Below are 21,832 nucleotides of genomic sequence, written 5' to 3' on the forward strand. Positions count from 1 at the left end.
ATCTTAGATGTGTTAGGGTTAGCATTGTTCTTCGTATCATATGCTGTCGTCGTGCAATCCTTAGACATCTAGCCGCCCTTACACCTATCTTAGGTGTAGGGGCGGCACCCAGCTTGATCATTATTTAGTAGATCCGATCCGTTATGGTTGCTCCTTGTTCTTCAAGGATTAGTTTAATATCTGCATGGTTAGGCCTTACAAAGGGTTGAAGGATCCAGTGGCGCGTAGGGTGTAGTTTGCTAGCCCTAGACAGGATGTTCCGGGGATCAACTTCGTGTTGGTTTTTAGGCCTTGTCTAGGATTGGTTTACGATCACCGTGCGCGGCCGCCAGGCTCAATCACGAGTAGGATGTTCCGATTATGTGGTGAAAACCCTAAATCGTAGTAGATCATTTTAGCTTTATTCTGATCAAGTAGGACCACCATATATTCGTACACCTCGTGCGAATCATGGGCGGATCGGCTCTTTGAGCCGATTCACAGGACAACCTGAGAGCCTATCGAGGCTCGTATTTAATGTTTACGTGTATGCCATGCAGGAAACTAAGCGAGGCACATCCATCACCTTCCTGACCAGGTATAGGTCAGGTGGCACGCCCTTGCACCAGCATCAGACGTGCGTGCCGAGTCTTTGCGGGCCGTCGCTCGGAGGGACCAGGGCCAGCCGCAGTCCTGGGAGCCTCCCGGCTCTACTGTGTTGCCCGTCGCTGCTCGCCGGTGGGTTTCTGACCGCAACAGAAATACATCAAACAAATTGGATAAGTTCAAATTAAACTCTTTCAAGGCTCAAATCGGATAACTAAAACAACTTATGTTGTTGCGCAGTGGGAATGCCTCTTTCGCAAAGGGGTCCATGGTCAACATACACCGGTATCTCAATTTTTACAACTATTTTAAGTCTGTGCTAGTGTCCCCTTTATCGACATTCATCACTAAATTTCAGAAGCAACTTCGGTAGACATTTCAGTAGTACATGAGAAGTCAAGTAAATTTGAAAATACTTTTGAACATTTGCACAAATTTGGACAGAAATTTCGATGATTTGGCAGAAATTAAAAATCGAATCCACCGACTTTAAGTGATTTCGGTGGCTGCCGGAATATTTGGGAGAAGGGACCACTTATGTAAGTTTTTTTAGGGTAACTTATGTAAGTTAAGAGGGCCTTGGGTACAAATGAGGGTAATTTCAGCAGGGTTGACTAGGCCTACTACTGCTTGGGCCGATGGCAGCAACTGGGGATAGTTGCTTTGAGGTTTATGGCCCATTAGAATTCTCACATGGCTAACAGAGCTTTGTCCATGGTAAAATGGTTCAAGATGCATGCGTATACACACGCAGCTGCTTTGTCCAGGAGATTCGCATGCAGTAGAGGCACCCAGATCATCAGGTCACACGTGGCTTGCCGCTCCTTCGAGAGCCAGATCTTGCAGCTACGTGTCGCCTGACCTGTCCATGATCCATGCATCATCAGTCCATACGTATACGCTGAGTGCATGTACGCATGCTGCCAAGGCGCCAAGTCCCAACCCCCGTGACAAAACCTTCATTTAATCCGCGCTCGCTCGCTACTTATACATATGCAGGCAGGCGTCATATATTTGCACTGGCCGTTCATTTGCACAAAGAGAGCAAGCAGAGACAGAGAGAAAGAAAAGAAGAAAAGAAAACTGAGAGTACACCATGTCTCGGTTCGTCGATCCACTGGTGGTGGGGAGGGTGATCGGGGAGGTGGTGGACCTGTTCGTGCCGTCGGTGGCCATGGCCGTCTCCTACGGCTCCAAGGACGTCAGCAACGGCTGCCACGTCAAGCCCTCCATGGCCGCCGACCAGCCGCTCGTGCGCATCTCCGGCCGCCGCAACGACCTCTACACGCTAGTACGTACTGTCCACACCACATGTGGCTGGCTGGCTACCTCGATCGCCTCGTAGTCAGCTACTATGCACACTTGTTCATATCTATGCATGGGAACTTGCTGCCGATGATTCCCCCCTCTGCATGGTGCCTGCAGCTGATGACGGATCCCGACGCGCCAAGCCCCAGCGACCCGACCATGAGGGAGTACCTCCACTGGTATGTATCCCTGATCTGGCACAAGAACAAGTGTCAATTCCATCTCCCTACAGTACACCTCCTATAATATCCTTCGATCCTATCAAGTGTCATTTTTTTAATCAATTGGCTGTATGTATGTCTGCGGGCAGAGCTAGTTGGTGCCTGAATTTCATGCCTGATCGATCAGGGTATTATTACCTTGCAAGTATACTCAGTGTGCTCTATTGATATATATGTCACAGGATAGTCATGAACATACCAGGTGGAACAGATGCAACTAAAGGTGAGTGATTATGTTCACATCTAGTCTTCATCAACACACCTAAATTGTGATAAATGGATGTGTGAAATCTCTCTTCTTTGACCGTTAATTAGCAGTCTAAGAATTTTTTTTAACATAAGTTAGCAACTTATTTCCATGCTTCTGTTATCAACATTTTAGTTCGATGGCAAGGACTAAAACAGCCAATTCAGTTGGATTTGGAGTGTCCTTACACTACATTCTCTAGATCGGGTTAATAGTGTGATGTTATGTTTACCATACTAAATTATTGCGTCCCACACAAAAAAGAGAGAATTTTACACCATTTGTTTTCCTTTATTACGAAATTATTAAGATCCCCCACCCCACCCACACACGGCCACACATATCTGAACAACAACAAGTATAGGTTCTGAAGATTTCAAACATTTCAATTTAACTAAAATGATGATTTATAGAAAGTGCTAAGTCTTTAATATTTTCACGCATCTGCTCTTAGGTTTCTTAGATGCTAAACCATCTTTAACGGTTAACGCCAGACATTGACATTGATACCATAATAGACAACCCGTGCAATAAGAAAACGATACATTGACAATTGACTATAGTTACAGTTCAGCGCACTACCTGCACCTATGTACATACATAATTTATGATATCGTCTCAATCATTACAACCACATATAGCCGGTATGTTGGTTCTCGTGCCAATTTCCTTTGTTCCTCGAGACATATTTGGATTGATCGAAAAGTCCTCGATCTCACCTAAGACCCAACTGCGATACGTAAGAGATAGCTTATGTCACACCGTGTGCCCTTATATACGTTGGGACCATATGCAAACCTATCTTTATACAGATACCGACATCCGGTGGTCCTTCCACACGCACATGCATCTATATCTGCTTGTTATGTTGTGGTGGACTAGTACTATTTCTTCGAGGATAGCGGTGGACAGTATAGGTTATAAATAAGTTCATTGGCCATAGAACAATTCATTGTTTGGCATCCTACCTCGTGACAGTTTACAAACCAATCCTTTTGGTTCTTGCTATTTAGAGTAAACCTACAAAGATTAAAGAAGATCATGATCTTTCAAGAAAAGCAAAACCCCTAATCTTACACCCCTACTTGTAGGTGCAACTATATAGACGAACCGGCCACACCCCATACCCAAGAAACTAAACAAACTTCTTTCCTTGTCTTCTTCCCTCAATAAGAAGAAAGGGATTGATATGTCATAATGCACAAAATATCCAAGATTCCATGTATATCTTTTTAAGGTACGTAGTGCATGCATGCGATTGCATGGCACAAACTCTGAGGCAGCAGCAGCGTGCACCCATGCATGCATCCAAGCCGGCCACCCATGGCCGCCGCAACTGCGCCGCACGCACGCAGGCCAAGCTGGCAGCACACGTGTCGCTGCCCCCAGTCGGGCACACGTGTCGCCGTTGCTACCAAACGTTCTTTCTGAAAAGTTGACACGTGTGAATCTATGCATGTCCCTACTTAATTTGCAGTAATTAAATATGCAGTATGTTCTCGTCTGCATGTACGAGGTGTGGGTATTACGGCTGGGTATATATTTGCTTGGGCAGGTGATCGATGTGGTGATGCCGTACCTGGGGCCGCAGCCGCCGGTGGGCATCCACCGCTACGTGCTGGTGCTGTTCGAGCAGAAGTCGCGCATCGTCGACGGCTACGCGGCGCCGCCGGCGGACCGCCCCTACTTCAACACCCGCGCCTTCGCCTTCAACCACGAGCTCGGCCTCCCCGTCGCCGTCGTCTACTTCAACTCTCAGAGGGAGCCCTCCGGCAACCGCCGCCGCCGCTGACCGGCCTACGCAACGCCAACGCCAACGCCAGCTGCATGCATGCTCGCCGGAGCTCCTACACCGGCCGCTTATACCCGGTGAACAATAAGTAAACTTATGCCAGCAACAGCAACTAGTATGTGCTGTTTCTTTTTCGTACGTATGCGTGCTTGTGTACGTAATTTGCACCTTGTATTTGTACGTGTGTACGTGCACTTATCTATGCACATATGCGTGATGAATCTCTGCATATGGACCGTGTATTTGGGGTTTGGCAAACGTGCAGCAAGCCTGTCTAGTACCATACAGTATTTGGAGCGCGACGATAGTTTTCCCGCCGCGCGTTCTTGTAATAATAGCATGCAATTGGCGCTAAATTTCTTTTTGGCATTCTTGTTTTGATTTGGTCTTTGCCATACATAGCTGATAGCATAGTCTACTCTTCTTATGTGTACCAAAAATACTCTGCATGTTCAACCGCCCCCGAGCCCCTCCATCCATGCTGCGTAACCGCCTCGTCGGCTGCGAGGCAGCTTCACAGCATGGATGAAGGCAATGTTCTCTTGTTTTTTTTTTTCCGCAGGCCTCAGTTTGCAGGCAAGGTCTTGAAGGCCCTTCTTAATAGGGCCAGCAGGCCATCTGGATCTGGGCCTAATTGATTTTGAGGGCAGGAGCGACAGTACACTGCACTACAATTTTTTCTAAAAAAAACTATTGCACTACAGAAAACTGTAGCAGCAAGGCTGGACGCTTATGTGAAATCACCCATCGCCGTTCTTACTTCGCTATCTGCCACTAGTGATATCATTTAACGGAGGCAGTGCACGTTGGAGCCCATGGTTTCCCTACAAAAATATAGCCCCTGCAATTTTTTATTCAAGAACATGCAAAAATTGCATGTCGTGTCATTAAGCTATACTGCAAATACGTAGTACATCCGGGTGTTCCAATAAATAAGGCCTACTTTTTGTAAAAATAATTCAGGCTAAACAAAGTTTAATCAAATTCTTAGAGATGTCACCATAATCATTTTGATGCGGCAATAAATGAGAAATAAAATTAGTCCTTCCATGTGAAGTCCAATAGAAGCGATACTTGAAATGGCAATCCATAAAAAAACAGCAATACTAAGATCGGCTAAAACAAAATTGATATGACTGCTATAGATGGTCCAATGCTAAATAAAGGATTATCTTTTTGGGATGGTAGGATATCCTCTTTAAAAGTAGCTTAGCCCATCTGAGTGAATTTCATTTTTTACTTTGTATAGTTATGCATTGGTGACACATATGACCCCATTTAGTGCAACATCTACAAAAATATCTCATTTATGAGACTTCAAAATTTTAAATACGATTTAGCCTCAGCTTAGCATTTTGCTTGTAATTGTTAGATAGGATATGCATAATAGTAACAGGTCGATGTGGAGTGACAAAATATGTAAATATCAGAGAGTCTAATGGATAATTATGTCTAAACATTTTTAATCCGTATGTTCAATTCCTCACTATCGCTTTAATATTTTTGGACCTCAATGATCATCTAACACCTTGCCCGATAAACACATATGAGAAAACAAAGGTCTAATTTTTTCAATTGGGTAATCTACACGAATTTTCATTCGACCATGTAATTAATTAGTATCACAGATACATAATTCACTCTATAATTAAACGGGAGACATTGATCGATTGACCCCAAAATCCCCCATAGGCTGTAGCCCGTAGAACGATGTTAATTTTGGGCGACGTCGGCGGCGGTTTTCTTAGCCGTCGCAGGTGGCAGCTGGTTGCCGTCGGAGTCGAAGGCGATGTGGCCTGAGAACTCGATCGGCCGGCACTTGTCCCCCATGATGATGGCCTTCCTCCACACGGCGTCCTCAGCCTCATCCTCCACCGCCGCCCCCTCGTCGTCGTCGCTGCTGCCGCCCGACGGGGACCGTCTGTTCCACGACACCATCCTGGCCGCCTTGCCGCCGATCCCGCTCAGGCTCGCCACGAGCATGTGCTTCCTGCTGCTGCTGGCGACAGCGCCGCCCGCTGCCACGCTGCGTGCACAGCTTGCCGTGCGTGCTGCTGGTGCAGAGCGTCGACACCACGGCCGCCGAGACGAGGAGGCCCAGGAGGAGAAGCTGAACGAGAGGCGCCGTTGGCGCGTCGGTACCGTGGTCGGTGTGGACGACGAAAAGAAGCGGAGGAGCCTCGCCATTGCGCTTGTTGGGCCGGGAAGAGCTTGCTGCGTCCTGTGTGCGTGTGGTCGATGGCTCCTTGCTTGTCTCTAGTCTCGCCGACGCAAGGGAGACTAACTATGGAGAAGATGGAGGAAACTAGCTGCTGTTTATATGCACGCACGAGCACGGCTGCTACTGGAGACTGGACAGAATGGTGACTGAAGATCATCGGCCGTGCAAGACAATTCAGGTTGACGGGTCGTCGCCCGCTCGACCGGAGACTGGCGGTCTAGTCTGTATCGCGTGGGCCAACCACGACGCGCCACGCGGCTGCTTTGACCCAAAGACCATGTTCTTTCTCAGCAGGTCACGCGGAAACAAAATGCTTAATTTTTGTTTACTTCGGGGAAATTTGGTTTCGTTTACTTCGGTGTCTTGGCCACATATAGTAGTACTCCTTAATATTTTGTGCTGGCACTCCAATTCGGACAGGTTCAAACTGAAGTAATTCTTTGCTTAGTTTTTGTTTTGAGTGAGCCTAGGCCTAGCCAATCGTCACATGTCTGGTTTGATCCCAAGACCATACTCTGCTTTCGTTCTGAGCCTGAACTAGGAAAATCTTCGGGAATGCGGATTTGTGGCACCCAGAGCTCCAGTCTGTTTTATTTTCTTTTAATTTGCAAATTTTATTTTGGAGTTCCAAAATATACCAAAACTTTTCCTAGATAACTACGCGTGTTCTCCATATCACTTTCGATATTTTGAAGAAAAAAAAAAACAAGCGCCGGTGTGCTCGGGGGCTACAGGAAGTTTCCCAATCTTTAGAGATTTGACTACTCCTAGCAATATTTCAGTATTTTGCAAAGAGAAAAAGATATAATAGTGGAACCTGAATTTGGATAGGTTGAACTGTAGCTCGTGCTTGGCGAATAATTTCCAAATTAGCTAATACTAGCCATACTCCCTCCGTTCCTGAGGAGAAGGCGCTAGCGATGCTAGGCTAGGAGTAGATGGACTCCCAGAATTAACCCTCTAAAATCGTGGTGTGTAGTCATAGCAAGCGCTAGATTAAAGGGGAGTCAGGCAATCAGGTGAGAGCGCGTGCGGTTATGGGCTAGAATCTAGGAGGATGGTGCAGCAAACGAAATAAAAAGCAGGAAAGGTAATTGATTAATTGAGGGTAAGATTGGAAACAAATCTGCATGCCTTTCTTTTCGTAATTCCTGCGCCTGACTATATATTCCCTCTCCTCAGGAAACGGAGGAAGTATTGACCTGATAGCAGCGGCAGAGGCAGCTGCTGAAGTTCCAGTAAAGGACCCAACACCTACAGCTTGTGCCAGTCTATGATCAGCTAATCATAAATTTTGAGATAATAATTTAAGTGTGTGACTTGAAAATCTTCGGATTGATGTTGTTTGGGATCACGCGTCCAAAATCTCAGGTTTTTCTATTAAAAAAATATGGAAAAAGGATAGATTATATGCGCTAGTCCGCGCGATCGCCAAGCGTCCAAAGTCTTAGGTCGCGAATATTCACGCGAGTGCACGCGCTATGTGAACTGCAGCCCTACGTGTGTTTCTAGCATTTTCCATGCCTAGAAGAGCTGCCCTTATAAGTTGCTCTCAACTCTCACCCCTTAGCAGTGTGGGACTAAAATCTCTTCTCTTAGCAGCTTTCCTGGCCGACTATGCAATTTTACGCTGGGTAGAATGAAGGCCCGTTGCTGCATGCGGTTGCATGGGCCTTAACTCTAGGCCTTGTTGCCTGCCGGCCGAGTAAATAAATGGCACATATTATACTACAGCCCACTGGTAAAACTGTTTGGGTTGAATTGAACATGCATGGATGGGACGGCGGGAAAAAAGGAATTAAGATTGTGCATGCACTTATTGCACAGGGAACATGCATGGATGGAACGGCGGGAAAAAAGGGACTAAGATTGTGCATGCACTTATTGCACAGGGAGCATACATGGCGGGTTGTTTTAAGCATGAATCGTCTAGTGGCTCACCTTGTACGGCTGCTTTGGTACCGCACGTGATCCAGTATCTCCTAGAGGCCATTGCGGTACCTCAAGCGGTACCGCAGACGGTAGTACTGCTGTGTGTACACGTGGCCAGATCTGTGGGGGATTTCGAATCCAGAGCGGTACCACCGCTTGCCAAAGCGGTAGTACCGCTTAGGCAAAACCTGAACATAACGGTTGGATTGAAGGGACCCTATAAAAAGGCCCCTTCTTCTCCAGCTCGTTTTTAGCTCTTCTCTCTCTCCTCCATTGTTGTTGAGTTCAAACCTTGTGGTTCTCCCCACCTAGCCAATCAATCTTGCCCAAATTTGGAGGAGTGGTGGAGGAGGCCCCGCTCTATCATACTACCAAGAGAGAATTCACCAATTCGTGCTAGTCCTTAGTGGATCTTGTTGTGAGGGTTCCTATGGTGGGATCTTGGAGGAAGTGCACCTATGGAGGCTAGCTTGGTGTTGTGCTAGCCCCATAGGTTGTTGGGAGCCTCCTAGTGTTGTGGAGCTCGCCCAACCTTGTGAAGGAACCACCGCCTCGACCGGTGCCTTAGTGGAGAAGGGGGAGCCCCTTTGTGGAGCTCTCTCGGGGAAGAAGGTGAGGCCTTCCTTCGTGGAGTGGCCGCTAGCCTCTTGTGTGAGGCTAGCACCTCCTCAACGCAGACGTACTTCCTTTTGTGGGAGGACCTGCGGGAAACAAACCTCGCCTCGTCTCCGCGCCCTCCAGTTGTCCCGCTCCTTACTCTTACTATTATGCTTGGTTCCTTTACTTGTTGCACTTGTCTAGAATCATACTAGGATCATCTCGAGCATCAAAGCTATCACCTTTACTTCCGTTGCACAAAAAACTCAAAAAGGGTAAAACTTAGCATAGCATCATTCACCCCCCTCGATCTTGTTCGCTACAATCCGTTCAATGTCTTTCTCCGGTAGAGGAGCTTGACACTTCCACTTCTGCTTGTTCCTGCAATTGAGATCCCTATTAACGAAGAATATCTCACTCGTGCTTTCTTTACGAGAAAATCGCTCTACTTTTTCAAGTTATACCTACGGGCGCTGGGAAAAAGTCTAAACCATGGCGCTACAACACTACTTTTACAGAGCACCAAAACTTTTACAGTACTACCTAAGATGACTCATATATTGCAGTACTTACAAAATGCTATAACAAACAGCCTAACAACAAAGGACGCGGCGTGCTGCCCACGGCAAACTTCCCAGTTCTAATTAAGTACTAACTGGTATCACATCGTGCAAGCCATCCTAGCGCACTAGTACAGATCGGGCCACACACACACCGCTGAAAAGACATGTCACACACGATAAACCTACCCGTCACTATGCGAGGGTAGGTGATACGTCAAAAGCGTAACCGTGTACGATGGGGCATCCTTGCGCACACGTTTTTTTTTAATCCAACCATGTGCGAATATAATGGCCTTCGCAAACGACTTTTCTCTTCTAAGCATGTGTGTTTCGTACGGTCACAAACATTTTGTGTTTCTAGTTGTATGTGTTCATCTTATTTCGCACACGAACTAGTAGCACCCGCAACCGATGTGTGCTCAGCTTAATACTCATGGAAGTATGGTACCAAATCTTAACTATATTTCAGTACACGTCTTATACATCATGTCTATAGGTAGCATTACATATAGTAGAGATGTATTCCCAAAAGAAAAGAATCTGTGGCTTTTCTTCGTTACGTCTTCGTCTCCATGATGTAACTTGTAAGGATATCGGTAGCGTCACCATCGACTTGGAGCACGCTGAAGGGAACAATCCAGTCATGATACTGCTTCTCCCTTATAGGTAGAAGCTGCAACATGCAAAAAATATTGCTTAAAGAATTTGAAAATACAATTTAAAATGTTCTTCAATATGAGAATTTTATACACAAATAGAAATGATCATTACATGTGCTAATTGAACAACTAGTCACTTACGTGCAACTTCAGATGACATGGTACAAGGTAGAAGGAAGGCTGTGAGCTTTAGCGTCCTTATTTTCTTACAACCCAGTTGTTTCCGCACATAATTATTATAGATGTGAGAAAGCTATCCTATATTTTTCATCTTGTAATCTGCAGTCATATGGTTAGGACATTATTGTAGATGGTGATACATAGCCGGCCTAATGCATATGTAGATCTAACATAACCATACAAGACTATACAAGTTCACAAGTATACAAGTTCAATTAACAAATAATTTATAGATGTGAAGTAATTAAAAAATACCACATTTAGTACATATACAAAGCCATATCTAAATGACAAAACTACCCTAATAGCAAACTAAATAACAAACCAATCGTGCAAAGATAGATCTAACAAGTTAACTAAATAACAAAAGTTAACAAACCAACCGATTCATTTGAAGGATTTAAGAAAGCTGAATGATTGATTCAACAACGTATTGGAGCTTACTCAAGGTTGTTTTCATCCATTCGTATGGTATTCATGCTTCGGTGTTTATGAAAATCATCTCAAATGTCAACAGCAACGCGTGGAGAATCAACTACTTATCTCTAAAAACGCGAACTATATAGCTCTGCATATTGTCTTGTACTCCCTCTGTCCCATGAAACGTATTGGAGATTTGTCCAAATTTAGATGTATCTAAACACTAAATAAGATCTAGATACATCTGAATTTTTATAAATCTCAGACATGTTTCGTGGGACGGAGGGAACATTTGCATTCTTGCATAATTAAGATTTCTATGTTATAAAATACACCGTTCCAACTGTAGAACCCTTTCATGAAAATTAAGTTAATTATCATGGAAATTTTAGTTTGGGACATTCACTAACTAAACACCTTGTGTGGCTAAGAAAAAGCATATACATGGGTGACACCGTATGGACTACTTTGTACACATGGATGTACTATAGTGTTTTTATAAATTCTATGTATGTCCATTTCGCATGTTCAAATATCATAGTAGAAGATTCTATACTTATAGTTTCTACAGTATAGTATCTACATTATTTTATTTTACTGGGGGTGTCACGTATGTAGTAAGTATGTATGCCTTGGCAGTGTTTTTTTTAAGCGAGTTAAGAACTTTTTTTATGAACTGGCATAAGAATCTTAATTGCCCCCCCAGAAAAAGAAGAATCTTCATGGGCCTTAACTACGACAGAATTAAAGAAAGTATCCAATTGCAGCGGACAGCCCACGCACAAGTAGGTCCAAGGCAACCCTCGTTTACGAGCCCTAGTAGAAACAAAGAACGCGAGCACGAGCGCAGGCCAAAGGCGGCGACGGGAACCACCACCGCCGCACCGCCGCACCGGCGAATCCAAGCGAGCTATCGGAGATGCTGCTGGAAGAGCTGCTCCGCTGCCAGATCCAGGAGTGGTACCCGGCGTTCCGCCGCCACACCGTCCCCACCGTCATCATCCCCCTCCCCGCCGCCTTCCTCCGCTACCTCGCCGGCAAGACCGCCTACCCCGACCCCGCCGCCGCCGCCTCCGACGAAGACGGCCCTCTCCCCTTCCTCCTCCCGACGATCACCTCGGGCCGCACCCCGTTCCCGCCGGTCCGCGCCCACCTCCCCGACCCCGTCTCCCTCCTCGACCACGACGCCTCCGAGCTCATCTTCGACTCCTGCTCCTCCTCCGACGACGAGGACGAACAGAACCTTCTCCGCCCGGCCTTCCCGGAGCTCGAGGCCGCCGTCGACGCCGCCATCGCCGACCTCGGCGGCGCCGCGCTCCCCAAGCTCAACTGGAGCGCGCCTAAAGACGCCGTCTTTATGGCCGCCGACGCCACCACGCGCTGCACCTGCTTCGCCGAGGTCGCCATGCTGCTCCGCGCCTCCGACTGCATCGCGCACGACCTCGTCTCCGCGCGTGCCTCCTGCCAGGACTTCGTGCGCCCAGAGGGTGTTCGACGGAATGCCAGACAGGGCACTGGTGCTCTACCGAATGGAGTTGAGAGTAGCAACGGTTCCGGTCCTCTCAACGATCCTGCTCGCGACGAGGCAGACAGTGATACATCGGAAGAGGACGATTCCTGGCTGGAAGACGGGTTCCAGTACTACCTCGCGCTCCGCAAGTGGTACCCGGGCCTCCGCCCCGAGTCCGAGTTCCGTTGCTTCGTGTGGGGACGGAAGCTGGTCGGTGTCTCGCAGCGCGACCCGTCAGCATACTACCCCTCGCTGCCTGGGTGGAGGGCCGAGGTGCAGCCAAAGATCGAGGATTTCTTTGACGACATAGTCGAGCCGCAGTTTGCTTCAGAGAACTACACGTTTGACGTCTCTGTGAGAGCGGATGGCCGGGTGAAGCTGATCGATTTCAATCCTTGGGGTGGCTATACCTTGCCGCTCATGTTTGAGTGGGAGGAGCTTGAGGAGGAGCAGAGAGGGGATGATGAGCTCGAGTTTAGAGTGGTCATGCAGCAAGGCGCAGTGAGGCCAGGGTTAATGACAGCGGTGCCGTATGATATGCTGGATTGGGGGGATGGGAGTGGCTGGGACGTGTTTCTCAAGAAGGCGGACAGTGAACTCAACAGACAGATGGCCTCATTGGATGTGGATTCGTAACTGCGCTCTAGAACAGGGTGAACAGCATAGGTGATGGCTCTTGGAAACGTTCTGTTCCGTCTGTCAAACACTAGAAGTAGCAACTTTCTTCAGATTGCTATGCAACGTCACAATACTGTGATGTTTTCTGCAACTTCTGTAATGCTAGGTTGCTTGTATGGGATTACCTGTAGTTTGCTTCATCTCAGTTATATCTTCGAGTATTTGCAGAAAAATATTTTGTGCTGGAATTTTGTGGCTCATAGCTGAAACTGCAATGGATCTCTTATCTCCTAAACATGGATACATCTCCCTTTTATCTTTGCTGTTTCATCCGTACTCGCATCTGTCATATCTATCTATGTATTTGGCATTTGAACTGAGTTTAGACAATATCCATAGCAAAAGTCTACTCTGCCCAGAGTTCAAATTTCAACCTGGAACTCTAAAATGGTCGTTTAGGACCCTGTACTCCTAATACCATTTTTTTCTTTGCTGTTTCATCTGTACTTGTGACAGTCATATCTATCTATGTATTTTGCATTTCAACTGAGAGTTGAGACAATGATCCATAGCAAAATTCCACTCTGCCCAGAGTCCACATTTCAACCTGGAACTCCAAATGGTAGTTTAGGACCATGTACTTGTAACACCGTTTATTTTCTTTTTACCCCTGCCAGGTTTTCGTACCTTTGACTTAATTCAACCCTGGTACTTGCCACTTGGAGGCCACCTCACCCGATAGGTGAGCACATCTCATTCATTCTCCTCACAAGCTTGAGCCCATGGGTGGAGTGATGTACTGCACAATACACAGGTTATATTCTGGAGTCCTGACACATGTAGTCTAATACATCAGCATGCATTATATAACCAAGTTTATCCTCATTGACGTGGCATCTTCTAGGTGTTCGATACTTCTGTTTCTTCTGACAGAAGTGTTTGCTTCTTGGAGGAACTGTCTCTAACGAAGAGAATGTTCTTATTTCTACCAGTCAGTAAAAGTTGTAGTAATTTAGTTGGTCGTAGACATGCTTTGCATATTCAGTTTCTGCGTGCCACTAGGCTTATCCTGTAAGGTGTTCATTGGCCTATAGAGTTATATGGATAAGCCTGAAGCTGTTTAAGCAACCAAACTAACAACTCAAGAACTGCTGCACAAGTGAGGCCCATTTACTTGCTTTGACTCAATTATGTTAGGGATGTTCTGTTTGATGCTAAGCCTGAATTTGCTAGCTGTTTTGTCCTAAGTCCTCACTTAACTGCTCATAAGCCAAAGCTTAAATTGGGCCATACAGGCCCCATTATAACCTAGCGACAGTAGGCATGTCATATAGGCAACACAAAGCTTACATGCTGTATAATGTAGTCTTGTTATCCAAATTTCTGGGGATGTCATGTTTTATGATTTTTTTCTTTGAAGTGAATTATGATGGTTATTTTAGAACAGTTATTGCTGAGGGCGCAATGTTACTCTTGTGCACGAGTTTAACTAAAGGGTTGAAAGAACAGTTACTAGAAACTCCTTTGAGCTGGGAGACTCACCCTCTCAGCTTCTCAGCAATGCGTGAGTCCTGATTCAGCCGTTATCATTGACTTGCATAATCTACTGAGTTTCTGTCTCATAAGTGAAGAGTTTCAGAGTTCACCCGTAGGATATGATGAGCTGTATCCTGCAGTCGATGGCAGGTAAATGCATGCAGCAGCAGGCTAAGATGAGCACCTGGGTTGCATGACAAGTTAGAGTTCATACCGCCTACACAAGCATATTACTAATGAATCTTATGTCTTGACCAAGTTCTATTTTGCAGTGCAGGCTGGAACCAGAACAAGAGGGGTACATCGAAGTAACCGCAGTTTAAAGTAGTGTTCTATTGGCTCAACGAGGTAACTCTCTTATCTCTAATTAACCTCAGTTCCATATTGTACTGTCACTAGTATATCCTTGACATTATAGAAATGCTGGTGTTACTTATCTTTATGTACTGACTACGCTAGCTATTAGGAACAAGATGGTGGGTGGGTATGCGTGTGGAGGTCGGCAAGGAGCAGCTAGCCTTGGTATCATAATCTGGAGCTGTACAGCCATTAGAGAATTCAGATAAGAGATAAATCAATAGATAGTTCAGATAAGAAATCCACACTAAAAAATTGACCTGCAAAGGCTTTGCTGCTTGAAGCAGCAGCCATATATCCCCATGCATTTTACCTGATCAACAAGGAATAGTACAGGCGTGCAGTAGTTGTTTACACAAACCGAGTATATATGTATAATTGCATACGTACTTGTGTAATCCTGGAGATGCCTTAATATAGTACATGTACGTTGTCTCTGATGTGTATTCCTACAGCGAGATGCACGGGGAGGAGCTCCATCTGGTAGGTAGTGTCGGGTATGTAGGTGCTGCACGACTGCGTCGCACGTCCAGGCTTATCAGTCTACTCAGGGAGGGGTTTGTTTATGTGCTTGCAATAAGTGTGACACTTGCACTGTTGAGCTCTGCTAGCTAAGCCATGTGAAGCTTTGAAAGGCCACTGCAAGGACTAATTTAATTAGGGAGCATTAGCCACGTACAGGGTATTTACCGTGTTGACGTGAGTGCACGTCGAAGCTGGAGGAGATCCTGATCTGTGTGCGATGTCCATGGAGTTCATCTACACATCACCCGGCACAAGATATTCTGCAAGGTACGTGTGTGTGTAACAAACTATTTTCCATGTGCGTAAGATATGCATGGAAGCTTCGGTTCAGTTCACTGCAATTGGTTTGGAGAGCATGTATACGTAGTCACATGGTTTTGCAAATTCTGAAACGAACCGTCGCGTGCAACCGTTGGTGATCTGTGTTGGTCGTTGATGTAGTCAAATGGTTTTTCCTGTCCATGGGAAGTTACAGTGAAAACAAGTTACTATCATCTGCTGCCATAGGAAGTAGTCTGATAGGTAATCTTGTTTCCACTGTAACCATTGGTGTTAACAATACACTATCAAACCTGAGGAACATTTACTGTTGTGAAACCTACATACTCATACACGTACGGCTGATCAATTATAATCCTAGAGAAATTATTTAAGTTACCCAACATTACTAGCTAGCCATGGCAATGGAAGTTGAGAAGCGCATTTATGGAAGAATGCCATCTCAGCTCATTATTTACATTACAGTTTCCCATGCATGCTAAGCTTGAATAAAATACACGAAGCTTGTCACAATGTTATCACCACCTAGCTCCCCCCCTTGTTTAACTAATGTAAACAGGAATCAACTTGGCTTTGAATGCCACGTGAAGAGAGCCCGGATGTGGAGGAGTGTAAATTATGTGGCTCTCTCTTCCACTGGAACATGGGGGATTTTAATTCCACTTCTGCTTAATCACCCTATTTAGCTGACCATAACAAGCAATTAATCATGGATGTATGCGGCTTGTCATCCACCGATGTCTCTCTCCTAGCACTTGACCCTATATTCCACTGACAGCTCAAAACCTCACTAGAATATGGCACACCTTGCTGGCTCATTAAGCTTTGCATCCTACCACCTACTCGATTAAGGAACCCCTCACTCTATATAAGTAGCCGCATGCTTGCACGTCTCATGCATTAACAGAACTAGCTAGCTGCCAAGAGTTGCCGTAAACCCTAGCTAGCTAACTGTGCTAGTTCCCCTAAACACCATCACCAGTAGCTCGATCTCGCCTAGGTAGGAGACAGTGACACAGTTCTACCTGCCTAGCCGATGGCAAGCAAGCGGGCCACCACACGGGAGCTCCGGACGATGTACGACGATGAGCCCTCCATGTCCCTTGAGCTCTTCGGCTACCATGGCGTGGTCGTTGACGGTGATGACGATGACACTGCCACTGCCCTGCCCCAGCTCGCCTTTGTCGACAACTTCAAAGGCGGGTGTGGGTCTTCAGCCGACTACTACAGCTGGGCGTACAATGCCTCCGTTGGAACTTCGGGTGCCTGCTCCAGCTCCAGCTCGTCGGTTCTCAGCTTTGAGCATGCCGGCGGTGTAGGTCATCATCTGGCTTACAACGCTGGGGCAGGTGATGATGACTGCACGCTCTGGATGGACGGCATGGCCGACCAGCACTGTGCAGCCAAGTTTGGGTTTGTGAACCCAGGGTCGGATGATGTTGGCCCAGAAATCCAGGAGAGCAACATCAAGCTGCCAGCCAAGGCGTCCCAGAAGCGTGTGTGCCCGGTAAGCGTCTACTTCTAATCACTCACTGCATCACGATCTGTTTGTAGCAAGTCAGGAATTAAGCATGGAATTGGAGCGAATAATAATGTGATCTGTGTGCATACGTGAAGGGCGGTGAGACGCAAGCGGCGGCTAAGAAGCAGTGTGGAGGAGGCAGGAAGAGCAAGGCCAAAGTTGCCCCTACCAAGGGGGATCCTCAAAGCGCCGTTGCAAAGGTACAATTAGAATGAGTTGGTTTCTCCCTACTATTGTGCAAGATTCATTGTGCCATAGAAATTGTTTCGATAAGACCGAACTAATCCAAAGCACTCGATCATATACAGGTCCGAAGAGAGCGCATCAGTGAGAGGCTCAAAGTTCTGCAGGATCTCGTTCCCAATGGCACGAAGGTGCGTCTATCATGATTGTTTCCCATGCATGCCATGAACCTGCTTCAGTGCAGTTTTCTCTCAAAATGGCCTGGTTGTTAGTTGTTAATTTGGATGGAATCAACTCCTGTAGGTGGACATGGTCACCATGCTAGAGAAGGCAATCAACTATGTCAAGTTTCTGCAGCTGCAAGTCAAGGTATGCGGCGGTCGGTCATCAATACGTCATCAATACGACCACTCCTTCTACATAATTCGCTTAGTATTAACTATATTCTGATGTTCATGTAAAAAAAAACTATACTCCAGTGTCTGATTTGTAATTTATAACCCAGCTTGTGCATATTTGTGCAGGTGTTGGCGACCGATGAGTTCTGGCCGGTGCAAGGAGGGAAAGCCCCGGAGCTGTCTCAAGTGAAGGACGCCCTAGACGCCATCCTGTCTCAGAATCAATCCTAGGCTATGCATCCATGTCAAGTTTTTGCCAAGTTTTAGTTGATCTTGGCGCATGTAAGGAAGAAAAGAGAGCACAAGCTCTGTAAACATACATGGCAGTCGATCTTGGAGCTGAGAATTAGTTATAATGGATCATGCTTTTGCTTCAGCTTTTTCTTATAGATCAATTCTTCTTGTTTTGTGAATTGGAGACTAGAGTTCTCGCCACTGTATTTAGCACAATAAAACATTAACGAATAAATTGTTCTTCACAAGGTAAACAGAGGTGATGTTTCCGGTGAAGCATAATACTGCCTTAGACCCTAAATTACACCCTCTGTTCCATTTTGTTAGATTTATTTTTTTCCCTCCGATTCATATTACTTGCTACTAGTATGAATGTACTTGGAACTAAAATAGGAGTATACCTAGATACGTCTATGTTAGTGGCAACTAATATGGATCGGTGGGAGTAGGTAAATCCTGATTTTTTTGGTGTAGTTTCTTTTTGAATTATACTTGAACAAGTACCTTGGTCACTGTGCACAAAAAATACACCTAAATAAAATAAAACAGAGGGAGTATAGAGGGATTCTTCTTGACATCAAAATATGTATTTAGTTAATTATTTGGACGGCCGTAGAAGTATGCATGCATGATAGCGAAAATATTACTCTTATTGTTTTTCTCTCTTTTTTCACTTGGTCTAGATCTAGATTGACAAATATTTGTCAATGATATTATTTAGAGGACAAAGTAAGTCACCACAACTCCACAAGTATATATGAGCCTTCAGATCACTGCAATTTGTCTAACGAAACGCAAACAAAAAAATGGTGTTTATCAAAAGATTAGTGAAATCTGGACAATTTTCGAAGTTCAACAAGATAGATCAAGTGCCAAGGTTCCCACTCTCAACGATTGTGTTTGTGCATTTATGTTGTACCCGGCATTTGTAAATAAGAGAAGTTTTTTTAATACGTAATGTAAAATCATCCATTGGGTCCTGTGTATTTACGAAAGGAAACCTTACTGAGATCAAAACGCTTATTAATTAGTTGCCTTTTGGGCGGTGGAACAAGCACGAATGCATGATCGTGCAAGTCTCATTTTCCCCCCTCTTTTCACTGGGTCTAGATCGAGATTGAAAATATTTGTCAGGGATCTTACTGAAGAACAAGATAAATCAAAGCAAAAATATAGAATCCAGGAGCATATACCTCTGCCAACCACGGACTTTCTGCTACAAACATTGATAGGGTCACGTCACCAATCGGAGATCATGCAGCTGCTTGTGTTTTTTCTCCGAGTCAAACAGTTTTATAATACAACTCGAATTAATTGCAGTTAGTGCGTGATTAGAGGAGGCTGAAGACAACTCGTTGCTTCGTTGCTCATACTAGAACGATGATGATACCGTCATGTTTCAGTGAGACGGAGAACAATTTGGCAACAGAGAAACATGTTATTGAAAAATTGTTGCTCCGATCCCACCCATCACTTGAGACCAACTGTGACATTTCATGCGGTCAGCTGTCACCTTGTAAAATTTTTGCAAGCATTTGTGAGGAGACTATAAGACTAACTTTGGCAAGTGTGGAAGCCACAAAAGTGTGGCTAGGATTTTGGAAGCCACAAAGTGTGGCAAAAGTTGGCAAAAAATTCACTCTATGACAAGTGGGCCATATGATTAGTGAATTGTGACAGCTCTAAAGTGTGGCAAGAACCAAACACATGCCAAATTGCCAAACTTTGGCTTGGCAAAGTGTGGCTAGGAACCAAACAGGCCCTAAACTTCCTTTTTGTGTACCCCGTGTTTGTGTCGTTGAGTTCATGCATTGTTTTCACATTTTACCCCATTCATCAAGTTTTCCAATGCCAACAGCTCGGACCCACTTGACATACGTATTGGACGCCACTTCACGAACTATACAAAACATTATAAAAAATCTGAAAGAACATTACCAGCTCATTTTATCTCTGAATACAAGTAATTTCATTGTTTTTTTTTTTTGGTTTACCATTGATAGCTCCGTGTCATTAAGCGGAGGCCATGCAGATATTGGTTGTGCTTTTTATCTCTTAGCCAAACAGTTTTGTAATGCTACTAGAATTAATTGCAGTTACTAAGTGGTTAGAGGGGGTTTTGAGAACAACTCCTTTCGCTCATCCTAGAATGCTTGTGTTTCAGTGCAGTGGAGACACAATATGTCGACAAAAATGGGTTTTGCTGAAAATGATGTTATCTAATTCCACCATCATTTGAGACGAACTGTGAACTATAATTTCTTGTGTCAGGTGTCACTTTGTAAAATTTGTGCACGAACTTGCTAAATAAATATATGAGCAAATTTCAGTCAGAGGCTAGTCTCAGGATATCACTACGGGAGAGATTGAGTATGCCGACGGCCGCCAGCCGTCGGCACAGCTCAGAAGGCCGTCGGCACAGGCTATGCCGACGGTGACCGTCGGCGTACCATCGTCGGCACAGTTCTGGTCGGGGACTACCCAATCACCGTCGGTACAGACTGACCGTCGGCATAGTATTTCAAAATTTTCAAAATTATTTTCGAAAAAATATTCAAAAATTTTTTTTGTAAATTTTTATTTTTCTTCTTCTACTTTTATACTTGTTAATCTCTCACAATCAAACTTAGTATACTTAATCTTGGATCACATTGCACTTGTGGTCAAACTTCCCAGTTGGTCACCCATCCTCACACTACTCCCACCCCGGCACGCTTAACTTCTTGGTTCTCTTTGGTTGAGCTTCCATGAAAGAAATGACACCTTGATGTTAATATTACCATATCTATCATATTAACCCCTTTGACCGTGATGTCACACCTCTATATTTTTGAATTCTAAACAATTACTTAAGTAAACAACAATGAATATATATATATAAATAATAATAATATAAATTTGAAAAACAATTAAATGATTTTTTGTCTTTTTATTTAATATGGAATAATTAATATCAGTAAATGCGAATTTGGCAAATAATATGTCTAAATTGATCAGGAAAATGAGAGGAAAACAAATATGATATCCATATCATCTTTTGAACCTACAAAGTTAACTTACCCAAAAATCATGAGCATTAGATCAAGTACATCTAGTTTAAATTTGACTGACTTTATCGAAAATAAGGTGAAAAATGGCCTCGACATGGCATAGTCTGCCGAAACAAGGTCATATTTGGAACGTGTGTGGACCCTAGGATGGGAAGCAAGACCCCGGACACGGATTTCTAATTCGACCCACAGACTACCATCTTTTCATTTTTAGCGTGCCCAAACGATTTTTATTTGTGAAGCAGCTATATGGGGCGCATTTTAGTATGACGTGAAACCTCTGTGCGATGATAGTAGACCACCTATGCACCACCTATCACATGATATGTGCACGCGTTAGCTTTTTGGGAACCCATGCGGCTTCCGGCGGTGTCCCGCCGAATACGCTGGAAAGTGACCGGATTTGAACTAGGGGTCAACTATCCGTCGCTCCAGAAATGTCGGAAAAATTATTTTTAGTTCAAAAACGCATCATTATATGTGCTAATTTTTGTCCGTTTAGTTTGTTCGCTAATGGGTGCACCCGCACGCCCGGTACGGCGATACCGCATGTCCCGGGGGTCCTGTTTTGGCCAGATGACAATTTAAACGAAGTCAAAAAATCTCACGGAGCCGCGTGACGTCATTTTATATGTCATAGTAACTATTCCGTTTGTCAAAACTGGGATACGACAATAATTTTGAAAAACCCTTCACAAAAAGGGCTATCACGTTCGGAGTTCTATGGATTTCAGGGGAAATGAGGTGGAAAACGGCCTCGACATGGCATAGTTTGCCTAAACGAGATCATATTTGGCACGTGTGTGGACCCTAGGATGGGAAGCAAGACCCCGGACGCAGATTTCTAATCCGACCCACGGACTACCATATTTTCATTTTTAGCGTGCCCAAACGG

General features: G+C 45.0%; 2 protein-coding genes, 1 long non-coding RNA gene and 2 pseudogenes across 3 annotated transcripts; 3 read left to right on the forward strand and 2 right to left on the reverse strand.

Moving 5' to 3' along the window:
* The first annotated feature begins 1,681 nt into the window (after positions 1–1,681).
* LOC127338050 (protein MOTHER of FT and TFL1 homolog 2-like) lies at positions 1,682–4,396 on the forward strand (annotated as a pseudogene).
* Positions 4,397–5,698: 1,302 nt separating this feature from the next.
* Positions 5,699–8,367, reverse strand: LOC127339070 (uncharacterized; annotated as a pseudogene).
* A 1,649-nt stretch (positions 8,368–10,016) lies between these two features.
* Positions 10,017–11,174, reverse strand: LOC139837506 (uncharacterized). The gene is made up of 3 exons (XR_011753991.1): positions 10,750–11,174; positions 10,267–10,404; positions 10,017–10,139 (listed from the first exon to the last, which is right to left on the reverse strand). It is a non-coding gene; the product is annotated as an uncharacterized lncRNA (long non-coding RNA).
* Positions 11,175–11,517: 343 nt separating this feature from the next.
* LOC127340748 (uncharacterized) lies at positions 11,518–13,101 on the forward strand. The gene has a single exon (XM_051366500.2). It carries the CDS (start codon positions 11,645–11,647, stop codon positions 12,869–12,871), a length of 1,227 nt encoding a protein of 408 aa, XP_051222460.1. The 5' UTR covers positions 11,518–11,644; the 3' UTR covers positions 12,872–13,101.
* A 1,514-nt stretch (positions 13,102–14,615) lies between these two features.
* LOC127340749 (uncharacterized) lies at positions 14,616–18,067 on the forward strand. Its single transcript, XM_051366501.2, has 6 exons — positions 14,616–15,538; positions 16,551–17,057; positions 17,168–17,272; positions 17,381–17,446; positions 17,559–17,624; positions 17,780–18,067. The coding sequence occupies exons 2-6, from the start codon at positions 16,587–16,589 to the stop codon at positions 17,882–17,884; spliced, it is 813 nt and encodes a 270-aa protein (XP_051222461.1). The 5' UTR covers positions 14,616–15,538; positions 16,551–16,586; the 3' UTR covers positions 17,885–18,067.
* The last annotated feature ends 3,765 nt before the right edge of the window (positions 18,068–21,832 follow it).

The sequence above is a fragment of the Lolium perenne genome, chromosome 3, assembly GCF_019359855.2.
Source record: "Lolium perenne isolate Kyuss_39 chromosome 3, Kyuss_2.0, whole genome shotgun sequence".
Taxonomy (NCBI): domain Eukaryota; kingdom Viridiplantae; phylum Streptophyta; class Magnoliopsida; order Poales; family Poaceae; genus Lolium; species Lolium perenne.